Source organism: Patella vulgata, chromosome 4 (genome assembly GCF_932274485.2).
Source record: "Patella vulgata chromosome 4, xgPatVulg1.2, whole genome shotgun sequence".
Lineage (NCBI taxonomy): Eukaryota > Metazoa > Mollusca > Gastropoda > Patellidae > Patella > Patella vulgata.
In genome coordinates this window covers 81,552,433-81,566,073 of record NC_065882.2, presented here as the reverse complement: position 1 = coordinate 81,566,073, position 13,641 = coordinate 81,552,433, and the positions used below count along the sequence as shown (strand labels likewise).

Sequence of the window (13,641 nt, the reverse complement as noted above, 5' to 3'; positions counted from 1 at the left end):
ACATCGACATTTGGGTAGCGTACAATTATTAGAAGCATAACATTCCAAATTCGCAGGATACGGGAAACCTTCGCATACCACACAAAACACGAAGCAGATAAATAACTTCTTCATCGTTTAAAATATAAAACACTATAATGTTAGAACTCGTGGACCGCAAAACTTACCACAATTCGACCTCATCATAGATCTTTTTAAATGGACGAATGCAACTCTGGACAACGATCAATATTGAAGTGTGGGTTTCTATAAATTCACAGAAGCTACGATAACTAAGAGTTAATTTCGTTTAAACATACATTATGCAAGAGGTAAATCTGTCTATTGCAGGCCTTTCTTTAGACCTGGCCATCTTGTGTGTCCGATTTTCTTTGGATTTGAATCCGATTTGCTGTTCAACGTCCGTTGAAGATTAAACCCAAAAATGGATAATGGACAATGACAATGACAATCGTGGCTACAGAGATTTAAACATACATTATGCACAAGCTAAATCTGCCTATCGCAGGTCTTTCGTAAGGCCTGAAATGTTTTCTAAATTATTTATTAGACATTAATTAACTTATCCAGACCATAATCAACTCTCGATTTCAACGCTAGCCTGCGATATTTACTGGATTAGAATCCCATTTGCTGCCCAACTTTCATTCATGATTTATTCATGCGATACATAATCGAGACTATGTTTTTTTATCGTATCGACTTTAGTAATGATGATCGAGACGAGGCCGAAAATTCAATCGTAAAAATCTCGGTTCAGAGTGGATCAATTTGACTGAAATTTTCAGCAAATTGCCTTTACATTATCTAGTTATTAACTATTACAGTGAGAATTGCCAACTCTTTATCTAATCTCCCATAATGTATGTTTAACATAATAGTTTTTAACTATTACAGTGAGAATTGCCAACTCTTTATCTAATCTCCTATAATGTATGTTTAAAATAATAGTTTTTAACTATTATAGTGAGAACTGCCAGCTCTTAATCTAATCTCCCATAATGTATGTTTAAAATAATAGTTTTTAACTATTATAGTGGGAACTGCCAGCTCTTAATCTAATCTCCCATAATGTATGTTTAAAATAATAGTTTTTAACTATTATAGTGAGAACTGCCAGCTCATTATCTAATCTCCCATAATGTATGTTTAAAATGTAAAATGTAATGGAATGGGTTTAACGTCTTAAATTTTTGCACCGACCAGACTAATGGAAATGGACAAACGCCATGAGGTGTGCTATGAGGGATATTTTGCCCGGACATCCGAATGACTGTACATTGTCCCTTTTTTTATTTCGATTATCAAAGGTCAGGGAACTTCGATGTGCTGCCCATGGTATACACTATACTCTTTACCATAAAAGATCCTTTCTTTTACATTTGGATGGCCAAATGGTTAGCACGTGCGTGCTGTATCATACGGTCTGTCATTGAGCCAACTGGCGGGGTTTCGATTCCCCGGTTGAACGTACCAAGGAATAGGGTCGCCTGTCCAACCTCGTGGGTTTTCTCCGGGTCCTTCCACTGCTAAAGACCCCTACGCGCAGGCCTAAGTTCATTTATATGTTTACGTGTACAATTCTTAAAGAGGAGAGAGAGAGGGAGAGAGAGAGAGAGAGAGAGAGAGAGAGAGAGAGAGATGGGGTTTAACGTCCACTCGACACAAACTAGGTCATTTCGGGACTAACATATGTTTCATTTATGTTGTTAACGAGAGAGAGAGAAATGGGGTTTAACGTCCACTCGACACAGACTAGGTCATTTCGGGACTAACATATGGTTCAATTTATTTCAATAATCCGCTTGCGCATAGGGGCCTTTAGCAGTGGGAGGAACCCGGAGAAAACCTACGAGGTTGGAAAGGCGACCCTACTCCTTGTCACGTACAACCGGGGAATCGAAACCACGCCAGTTAACGACAGACTTTATGATGTAGCGCGCGCTGACCATTCAGCCATCGCCCCCCCCCCCCCTACACACACACACACACACCTATAAAGGGGTGGGGATATTGTCCACACAGCGGCATTTTCGCGTACTTTTCCCCCGAATTCCAACTACTTCCCTCATAGCACATTGTACTATGGCGTAACCCGTCTCTTTATTAGCCCAGTCGGAACAGAACAGTAGGACGTTAAACCTCATTTCATTTCGATTCCCCGGTTGTACGTGACAAGGAGGAGGATAGCCTGTCCAACCTCGTGGGTTTTCTCCGCGTCTTCCAGTTTCCTCCCACTGCTAAAGAGTACTAAAGACCCCTATGCGCATGCAAGCGATTTTTTGAAATAAAATCGAACCATATGTTAGTCCCAAAACGACCTAGTTTGTGTCGAGTGGACGTTAAACCCTCCTCTCCCTCTCTTCCATTTCATTTCATTCCATTCCATGTCATTCCTTGCAGTTCACATAGTTAACAGATTACCATTGTACCATAATACAAACATCAACTAGAAACATTTCCCTATTAAAACAGGTGATGAATAAATATAGATTGGGATTAAAGGGATTATTAAACAATTAATGAACATGGGATTATTTGATTTAGATTAACTGGAGACATGGGTGTTTAGTTTAACCGTGTTTGTCTACCGACAACAACCCGCCATTCTTGTCATATGACGCCATTACTATTCTGTTAACATCATGGCGGGGTTGGTGGCCGAATGGTTAGCACGTGCGTGCTGTATCATAAGGTCTACCATTGAGTCAACTGGCGTGGTTTCGAATCCCCAGTTGTACGTGACAAGGAGTAGGGTTGCCTTCCAAGCTCGGGGGTTTTCTCCGGGTCCTCCGGTTTCCTCCCACTGCTAAAGACCCCTACGCGCGTGCGAATTATTGAAATAAAATTAAACCATATGTTAGTCCCGAAATGACCTAGTCTGTGTCGAGTGGACGTTAAACCCCATCTCTCTCTCTCTCTCTCGTTAACCTCATAAATAAACCGTGCAATACAGCTATGTAAACTCGACAGATAACTAAGAGGTGATATGGGGTGTTCTAAAATTAAATGAAAGTAAGACTCACACAAAGTCATCCCGGGACTAACATATTGTTCAATTGCGTAGGGGTCTTTAACAGCGGGAGGAAACCGGGTATTCTAAAATTAAATAAAAGTAAGACACACACAAAGTCATCTCGGGACCAATCTGGTTAAAATAGATCTATATTTTGTTTCGTTTTTTTTATACTTTCGATGGCCTACACTACATGTAGTAAAGACAAGTAAAAACAAAATTTGAACTATAAAAACGAAACGAAATAGGATCTGTGTTTTAACCAGATTGTCTCGGGACTAACATATTGTTCAATTTTATTTCAACTATTTCCTTGCTCGTTGGGGTTATTAGCAGTGGGAGGAAACCGGGGGACCCGTAGAAAACCCGCGAGGTTGGACAGGCGACTCTACGACTTGTCACGTACAACCGGGGAATCGAAACCATATTGTACAATATTGTATAATACTACACCGTATTTTCTGTATTATACTGCCCCCCCCCCCCGTAAGACTGCCTTACGCCGTTCAAATAGGGAAACCTGCAAAATTAGTTACATTCATTTTCTTGTTGTGAGTGCAAATCTCCCTTTAAGGTGGTAATGGCTCTATGCTAGTAATAATTTCCCTTTAAACCGTTCGAATAGGGTAATCTGCATAATCGGATACTGTTATTTTCTTGTTGTGAGTGATAATCTCCCTTTAAAGTGGAGGAATCCACGCCATGACGGTATGCTAGTAAACACCTTCGATCAAACAATGACAGGGCTAATAACTCTACTTCAATTATAACCGTCACATTCTTCCTGTGGTAAAACAATTTAACTATCATGTCCAGTCCCCGCTATATCCACTGTTTAAAGGGGGTTGGATGGCTGAATGGTTAGCGTGTGCGTGCTGTATCATAAAGTCTGTCACTGAGTCAATTGGCGTGGTTTCGATTCCCCGGTTGTGCGTGACAAGGAGTAGGGTCGCCTGTCCAACCTCGTGGGTTTATTGAAATAAAATTAAACCATACGTTAGTCCCGAAATGACCTAGTTTGTGTCGAGTGGACGTTAAACTCTCTCTCTCTCTCTCTCTCTCTCTCTCTACTGATAAAAGGGGCCACGATGATTCAGTGACTGGGCGATTCCTCAATAACCTACAGGTCCCGATTCGATCCAGGTTTTGACCGAGAAAGTTCCCCCCCCCGTGATTTTTCGGCGCGGTTACCCCCTTGTCAGTGGCCCAAGACGTTGCTATTCGAATATAACTGCAATATTTGTAGCTGTGATAATTGTCTTATTTACGGCTACAATTGTTACACTATTCGAGGCTTTGTGCAAGTTAAATTAGGTACAATTGCAAAATTTTCAACACACATCACCACATTTGCATGGAAATACGTAATTATGTTACAAATAGTGAAGAGTGGAACACTGAAATCTTTATCTTATCTTACTGAACAGTTTATCTGTATTTTCGAGATGACGTGAAATCACGTGCGTGTTCTGATTCGGGCTCGACAGCCATTTTAAATGAACAGAAATTTCGGTAGCAGTTGGGTCTTATCAAATCAAATAATTATGCGTTAAAGTTTCACCCTTTTTTCAATGGAAATTGGTTTATTATATGTTAAGCTATGTGCAAAGAGTAGGGTCGCCTGTCATACCCACGAGGTTGAACAGGCAACCTTACTCCTTGTTACGTACAATCGGGGAATCGAAACCATTTGACTCAATGACAGACCTTATGATACAACGCCCACGCGCTAAACATTCTGCCATCCAACCCTCCGAAATGAAATAGTATCTGTGTTTTATTTATACTGACATTTCTGGTAACAACTCGATCATTTGTTTCGCATTGGCCGAGAAAGTTCATCTTGATTTTCCGACGTGGTTTCCCCTTGTCAGTGATGCAGGACGGAGGGCCTGACAAGGACAGCTGTCTAGTTCTTCGGATGAGAGGAAAAACCGAGGTCCCGTGTATACAATGGAATGCGCCGCTGCCCGGGCAAAATTTCCCTCATAGCACACTGTATGGCGTATGCCCGTCTTCATTAGCCCAGTATAGGAGCAGAAAAGTAGGACGTTAAACCCCATTTCATTTCATTTCATTTCATTTCATTTGTTTCGATTTTCTTCAACAGTTGCTCGTCGTTTGAAAATAGATTCTACATAGACGTTTCATTAAAAACAACTACATGGTTTCTAAATTCTAAAAAATAATTTACAATTTCACATTTTTCTCTAAGTAAACAAATATTTGAAGAAAGTCGGTATCACTTAGTAATTATTCCCCATTCAAATATTTCGTTCACAAAAATTTTACATTCTCATATTTTTACGAGACTCAGACGTGATTAATATTATGTAAACAGCCCGACTCAAACTTTTAGAATATTTCACGGATATACGATACATTATATTCGAGGGATTTAAAACATAAAACTAACCAAATATGGCTTCAATTTTTTTTGAAAATTTCAAAGTATCTGATAAAACGGTCATATCTCTGATAAACTGGTACAACAACGGGATTTAGAACAATGGACTTTTACCAAAAAACAGATGAAATAGGATATATTTTAAACAATTTTTGTCTGACAATACCAGAGTGTAAGACGCATCTGTGACCGTACAGCGTATTAACTTTGTACAATGAACTTTAACATATTTACAAAAAGCAAACAAATAAAGTCCCAGTTCTGTGACATTTTGACAATTTTTCACAATTCGATAACGTAAACATTAATATTTTGTCTATTTTCTCGTCTGGTTGTTACGGCGATAAGACAGACGTTGAAAAAAAAAAAATAAATAAATAAAAAAACACAACAAAAAAAGAAAATCAGACCCAAAACAATTAAAAATGAGACCAAAAAAATTGCGCCAAGGTTAGGGCACGTGATTGTTGGCGAGACTGTAGGTTAGGGTTAGCGTAGGCATTGGGGCTGGGTCCAGGGTTAGGGTTAGGATTAGTTTGCATCTCGTGACAAATAGAGCTGGCCTTAGCTGTTAGCAAGCACTAACCAAGATAAACAGGCACAATCTGGCAGGAATTAACCACCTTCGAAATGCGCAGGAAACCAATACAATTAGTAAAAATGTCGATTTGATGTTGTATTTATTATGTACTTACTGAGAACAACGGCGTGGGTTCCAGCAAGCTTCGTCAGGTTGCAGCCATGGATGGTTGTTTCCAGGCCCGTAACTGGGCGGAGGGGGGGGGGGGGCAAAACGTTCTGCCCCCCTATGAAATAATTATCGACCATAGATATACATTGTCCGTCAATTTTACAACACTGCTGATAACACTTCCAGTCCCCCCCCCCCCGTTGCTCTGAGCTAGTTACCGCCCTGGTTGTTTCCGGTGACAAACGAGCTGTTCAGAGGAAGAGAAAAAAAGAAACAGAGAGCTGGACTCCGATTTGACCGTGAATCATTCTAGCACCACGAGATTTAGATCTATTATTTTTTTAACAAGACTGGAGACCTCCTTGGGCTGCGATACAGGACACGAGAGGTCCTCAGACCGCGACACAGGAGACGTTCTCAGACTGCGATACAGGAGACGTTCTCAGACTGCGATACAGGAGACGTCCTCAGACCGTGACACGGGAGACGTCAAAGGACCGCGACAAAGGAGATGTCCTCAGACCGTGACACAGGAGACGTCATCAGACCGTGAAACCGGAGATGTTCTCAGACCGTGACACGAGAGACGTCCTTAGACCGTGACATAGGAGACGTCCTCGGATGCTGCATGCTTTACCCATGTTCTTCTACCAAAGACACCCCCCGCCCCCATCCACCCCACCGGGCTAGATATTAAACAAACCTAAACTTCTAACAACTCGACTAGAATAATGAAATATAGCCGTGACAAGAAATTAATTCCAGGATCTTGCTCATCCATGTATCAGCGACGCTGACGTAGAAACCGGAAGTTGCGCACCATCGTAATCCGTCTCAGTCTGTTATACAAGTGAAAAATTGTACCGGATTCACCAGGACAAGGACGAAATTTACCAACAAAAACAAAAATATAATTTATTTTATTTTTAATATATTAACCTATTTATTTACATAAATTGAGTAAACTTACAATAAATAATTCATCTATATTAAAGGCACCATACCCAGCCATTTATCACCAACAATCTTTTTTGTTTCCCGTTTTGGCCATACATTTTCCCCTTTTTAGTACCTCCCGCCCCTTATCGCCATCCCAAAACAATTTTTTACGCACAATCAAATGCTTTACCTTCGGGCGATCTAGATCAATCTTGACAACTTGTTTGAGAAATAATAGATATTAGTTGTAGCAATAATTTTATTTTATTTTCTTTTCCCGAGAAATATTTCACACAATTTTTTGTTTGTTTACCATATTGTATACAACATACGACTGTTACGACATACGACAAATTAAAACTAATATAGGAATTCAAAATCAAAATAAACATAACACAATAAAACACAACCTGATTAAAATACAGATCTATATTTCTGACCGGTTGTAGTGGAGGGTCGCGTCAGAGGTCATACGAGTGGCTTTTGACCTATGACGTCAGTCATTCGGTTAACCTATCAGCGTTGATGTTTCTCGTGGGTTATCCACAGTTCCGTGCACCTCACGCCCAAAACTCGTCGTAACAGATCGTTTCATTGGCTAATCCCTCACATCATCATCCAGAACGCGGGTTATATAATAACTATTCCAGATCCTAGTGTAGTAACAAGTAAAACGAAATTTTGAACTATAAAAAACGTAACGAAATAGGATCTGTGTTTTAATCAGATTGAATAAAACGCAAATCATTTGTAACATTTTTACTTTAGTATTTACTAACATAAGAAAAATAATAATTTAAGCAATCGTTTTCCCAAAATATATTTTTCTTGTTTTCTCCCTGTGATAAAATAACGATTGGTTATAATCATATCGACAAATTAAAATTACTTCTGATAATATTTTAAAAAACCAAAAAACCGAGAGTATATCGTTTCAAAATTTTGTAACAATATTTTTTAGAATTTACTGGTAGAAGACAATTTTTCCCCAACTTGTTTCGTATTCCTTTTCCCCGAGATAAAATAACGAATAATCATATTAAAGATGCATTATGTAACATATAAATCTTTTTATTCCAGATCTTTCTTCTGGCCTCAAATTTTATATAAATTATTACTTAGATATTTATTAACATGACAAGTATCAAATCGCCATTTTAATAATTTAATTTAAAAATGGATAATCGAGACTTTGTTTACTATCGTAACAAAGGAAGAAGCAAAATTGAGATGACGCTCTTATTCAAAGAGTCATAACTTCGCTCAGAATAAAGTAATTTGAATGAAATTTTTAATATATTTATTTTTCATTATCTTTCTTTGAAACTTTTATAGTAAGCACGACCAGCTCTATATCTAAATATTACATAATGTATCTTCAATTATTGTCGCTTGTTGACGACATTATCTATTTTTTTTAGAGCTATTATAGCAAGAAAGGCCAGCTCTTTATCTAAATCTTACATAATACATCTTTTATTTCTAAGATATATATATAGAGAGAAGATGTTTTTCTCCAAGTGATAAAATAACGAATAGTTTTATTACGTAAAAGAAAAATATCAAAGCATACGAGATTGTTTGGTCAACAGAGAGAGTTAAACACAGTTATTATACAGACGTCAACGTTCTTAGCTAAAATGTCAACCGCTTAAAAAATCACTTCTGTCACCGCCATGTTGACACACGTGCACCGCTTCGCGACTTTTAATATCCCTAACATACACTTCAAAGTTTCTTAAAGAAGCGAGATCTTTTTTTTATTTATTTTCTTTAATTTCGATTATTCTGGGATTCCGATCTACTTGCGTGGTGTCCAAATATTTTCACAGTTTGTGTTGAAAAATAAATTTAAAGTTGTTTTTTTTTAAGGATTTTATCTCCATTTGAAATAAATCATAAAAGTTGTTTGGCGGCGAGACACAAAACAAACAACAATGTGTTAAGAGACGTGGGTATTCTTGGTGAGTCGTTCTTAAGAAACCAGGGTCTCCTGTTTCTAGGGTCGTTGCTACCTCGTCCATTCCCTTTACCACCCTTTGGGGGTATCCCTAGATCATTCCGATTGTCTCCGCCGCCTTGGTTGACGTAATTGGGTCGTTGGGTCGTGGTGGTGGTCGGCTTGTTCGGAGGACGAGTTGTTCGCGGTTTATAAGTGAACGAACAGAATGCATCATCTTCTTGGTTGGGTTTGAAATCACATTTCCAGGGTTCGAAGTCTTTGATTTGCGACAATGGTACTGGATTCTGGACCCATTCTAACGCCTTACTGACAGTTGTTATGTACACGTCATCCATCGTCACCAGCCGTTGTATGAAGTCATCCAAAGCATCCAGATTAAAATCGACATTTAACCACAGAGAATGAAGATTGATGTACAATGGAGCCCGATTCGTCCGGTAATTCCTCAAGAAATTTTTCCAAAGAAGTTGAAAAGCTTCGTCCTGATTTCTTGGTGCGTTTTTACAGAAATCCACATAAGCACAGGGTAGATGCTCGCGATAGTCCATCATCACAACCACGGGTAAAATCCAGAATCCAGGATAAGCTTTTTTAGGGCAGGGGTCGATGTTACACACGAGGGTATAAGAATAGTCCAGGGTGAAGGGCCACATTACCGGGGAATAAACGTTCCTCGGGAAAGGGTATGTCATCGTGGCATCATATGTAAAATTATTTTTGTATAAAATATTAAACATGGTGTCACCTGTTGGTTGTAAGAAAGGACTTCTCCAGCCCTTTAAATCCTCCATAGGGATCTCAGCAAGGTCCGCTAAATTCTGTCTCTGCGTTAAAATCTCCTCAGAAAGATCCTCATCGGTAGCTTCCGCCCACCATGCGTGGGGTAATCTGTGGGAAACGCTGTGATCGGCTATTTCATTCCCCCGCGCGTGGATCTTCTTGATCATACAATAATCGGTGAAGTTGTGGGACACGAAAAGCGTCATTCCGATCGGACATCCATTAGGGTTAGCCCTGCTTCCATCAGGAGGAAATAAACGAGAATAGTAGCCCCAGTTCTCCCAATTCACAGCATCGTCAAACGTAATAATGACCATCTGTGGGATCTCTTCCGGTTTGTAACCCCCGGGTATACTGTGTCCAGGGCAGCGACATTTTGGTAGTTTACAATTAGAAGGCGTACATCGGTTTTCGATGTCGCTTTTTTTCTGCGCAACGGCTATTCCAACAACAAAACACACAAATAAAGTCAATAATAACCAGTTCATGATTAAAACACAACATAAAATATTTCAAACTATTGTTCTAATAAACACTGCTAGTACACCCTATATTCTCCAACGACGAGGGGTGTTTCTGTTGTGTGCGAATTTCAACTACTGAACCGCCTCTCGTTATAAGGAATTTAAATATACCGTCAATAAGCGAACTGCGCAGGAATACCTATCTCGGTTGTGGCGTGTATTTACCTAAGTATAAAGCGAGGTTTGCCGAACTTTCTACATCTACGTTTTGTGATACGCTAAACGTGAGGTCTGACTACCAACAAAATGTCTCGTACTAATAGCCGTGTCAAAGTTCACACTTGTTTCTTAAATAGAAAAGACAAACGCAAGTCATATTTAAGACGAATTTGGTACATTATGGCACGTCCTGTTTTAAAATCCACGTTAAGTTGTGGCGACGAGGGCCTGTTGAGTTTTACTCGCTTATACCACTCGTTAAACATGATCCAAGTCGAGAAATTAGACTTGACTTAACGATTTTCTCAACGTCCAACCCCAAAAGACAGACAATTTAAACTTTGTGTTTTTATTTCCCCATACTTGTTGTAATCTGCGCAGGGTCATTGTCAGGAAAGATCTTAATCGCTTTGTTCTTTTATTGTGCTGACCTTCGGTTTCATTGTTTTACTACGTGGTAACAAAGAAGTAATTATGTTTTGACGTCAACATGAAAGGGATGAAGACATGATATTGTTCCAGTGTTTTGTCTTTTTGTAATTCGACGGACAATAGACCGGTAGTTTCCACAAATTATTAGCTAGACATTATAGAAGATTTGTGAACTTGGAAACAATGGGAATTAAAAACAGAGTCGAATGAGTACATATCCTGGTGACCGACTTTCCAATAGTGGAAGTGGTAACGGGTGTTTCCAAAGTGGAGCGACATTTAGCTAACTGGATGGATGGGAAGTTTAGCTGTCTGGAGGGACGTTTCGCTAGCTGAAGGGACATTTAGCTAACTGGATGGATGGGAAGTTTAACTGACTGGAGGGACGTTTCGCTAGCTGAAGGGACATTTAGCTAACTGGACGGATGGGAAGTTTAGCTGACTGGAGGGACGTTTAGCTAGCTGAAGGGAAGTTTAGCTAACTGGAGGGAGGTTTAGCTAACTGGAGGGACGTTTAATAGCTAATTAGAATGAAGTTTAACTAATTGGGAGGAAGAAATAACGGGTGGGGGGGGGCTGACTGGAGGGAAGCTTAGCTAACCGGGGATGAGTTTAGCTAACCGGGGGGGGGGGGGGGCTGGTTGATGGGAAGTTTGTCTAGCTGGACTGAAGTTTAATTAACTTGAAGCACGTTTAGCTAACCACAGGGACGTTTAGCTAACTGGGGATGAGTTTAATTAACCGGGGGGGTTGGCGTGAAGTTTAGCTAACTGGACTGAAGTTTAATTAACTAGAGGGACCTTTAGCTAACCGGAGGTAAGTTTAGCTGGCTAGAGAAAAGTTTAGCTAGCTAGACGGACGTTTAGCCTTCTGGAACGAAGGAAGTGTGGCTAACTGGAGGGAAGTTTGGCTAACTGGAAGAAGTTTAGCTACCTGAGAGGACATTTAGCTACCTGGAAGGAGGTTTAGCTAAGGAGTGGGGGTGGTGGCTAGAGAGAAGTTTAGCTACCTGGAGGGAAATTAAACTAACTGGAGAGAGGTTTTGAACCTGGGCTGCTGTAGCCGAAAGATAGTGGGTAGATATCACTACTGGGTTCGAGTACAAATCGCTGCTAAATTTTAAGCAGATGTCGATTATTAAAATGAGAGGTTCACCAAAGAATACCCATGCCTATTTTCCTATTTTAAAATATCTTTTACTTACAGGATCCGAGAAATGGTTCAAGTTTATTGATGTCTTCCGTATCGTGTCCATAGGACAAGACGCTTCTGCAGGTAACAGGGCTCCTCTAGGATTCATGAAAAACAAGATCACGTGAGAGCACAGAGAAAACAATATCAGTGGGTGGGTGCATGGCGAGGGGGGCGGGGATCCCTGTCCTTGCCATAATGTCTAGTCGTTCGGGTGGAGCGAACAACCGGGGTCCCGTGTATACATTGGCGTGTACGTAAAAGATCCCTTGACAGTTGGAATTCGATATAAGAGTAGGCCGTAGTGCCACTGTCCGGGCAAAATTTCCCTTATAGCACACTGTATGGCGTATGCCCGTCTTTTAAAATTAGCCCAGAATAGGAGCAGAACAGTAGGACATTAAACCGTATTAAATTTTATATCATTTTATTTTGTAAGTTCTTGTCACTTAGCCCCTACTCGGATTCTTAGCCATTCTTGTTATATCGAACAAATGTGACATAATACTATTCTCGGATTCTCAAACAATACAATACAAGGGAGAGAGAGCGGAATGGGGTTTAACGTCCACTCGACACAAACTGGGTCATTTCGGGACTAACATATGGTTTAATTTTATTTCAATAATTCACTTGCGCGTAGGGGTCTTTAGCAGTGGGAGGAAACTGGAGGACCCGGAGAAAATCCACGAGGTTGGACAGGCGACCCTACTCCTTGTCACGTACAACCGGGGAATCGAAACCAAAATACAAGGGAGAAGACTTTCATCCACCAGAAAGCCAAGTATAAAACACACATTTCGGACAGCTTGAAAATTATAGCCTCAATGATGACGTTATATTAGGGATGAAAAAATATATAAAAAGCATGTTGCTTTTCGGGCAGAACATTATGACATAATATTAGTGATGAAAAGCATGTTGCACAAGCTGCGAGATAAAATGGAAAATTATTTGTGCCATTTAAAAGCTGAAGGCGCTAAACCAGAACAAACCGATCGCCTTGACGTACCACTCCCACGTGTTACATCATTGCCGTTAACACGTGGATGTAAATCTCAACTTGTTTTAGTGGAAGAAAGAAATTAGGGTTAATTTATTTGATTTCCTGTTGAAACCAATGTGTAAAACATGCACTTTACTAACACCGCCGGTGACGATGACATTCAATATACGGTTAAATGTACTCTAGTCCGCGAACCTTTATTGAACAAAGCGTGACATAATTAAAGATACATTATGGGAGATTATTCTTTGAATGGCCTTTAGAAATTGGAACATAATCAAATAACACACTATTTATGGAATAACAATTAATATGGTTTATTTCACTGCGACGTTTCAACAAGATTTCACAAGTCGTTATCAAGCATATAGCCTACACAAATAGATAAAAATGAGAAAGATATGAATACATATATACAAACATCAGTGCGAACTATCCAATGGAATACAAGGAGAGTGAGCATGGGTAGCTATAACATGCTCATTCTCCTTGCATTCCATTGGATGTAATTGTTATTCCATAAAAGTGTGTTT

At 39.8% G+C, this 13,641-nt stretch overlaps 1 protein-coding gene across 1 annotated transcript; it reads right to left on the bottom strand.

Annotated features, from left to right (window-relative positions):
* Nucleotides 1-7,018: 7,018 nt before the first annotated feature.
* On the bottom strand, nucleotides 7,019-10,562 carry LOC126817108 (chitin deacetylase 7). Its single transcript, XM_050543920.2, has one exon. The coding sequence runs from the start codon at nucleotides 10,282-10,284 to the stop codon at nucleotides 8,950-8,952; it is 1,335 nt and encodes a 444-aa protein (XP_050399877.1). The 5' UTR covers nucleotides 10,285-10,562; the 3' UTR covers nucleotides 7,019-8,949.
* Between the last annotated feature and the right edge of the window lie 3,079 nt (nucleotides 10,563-13,641).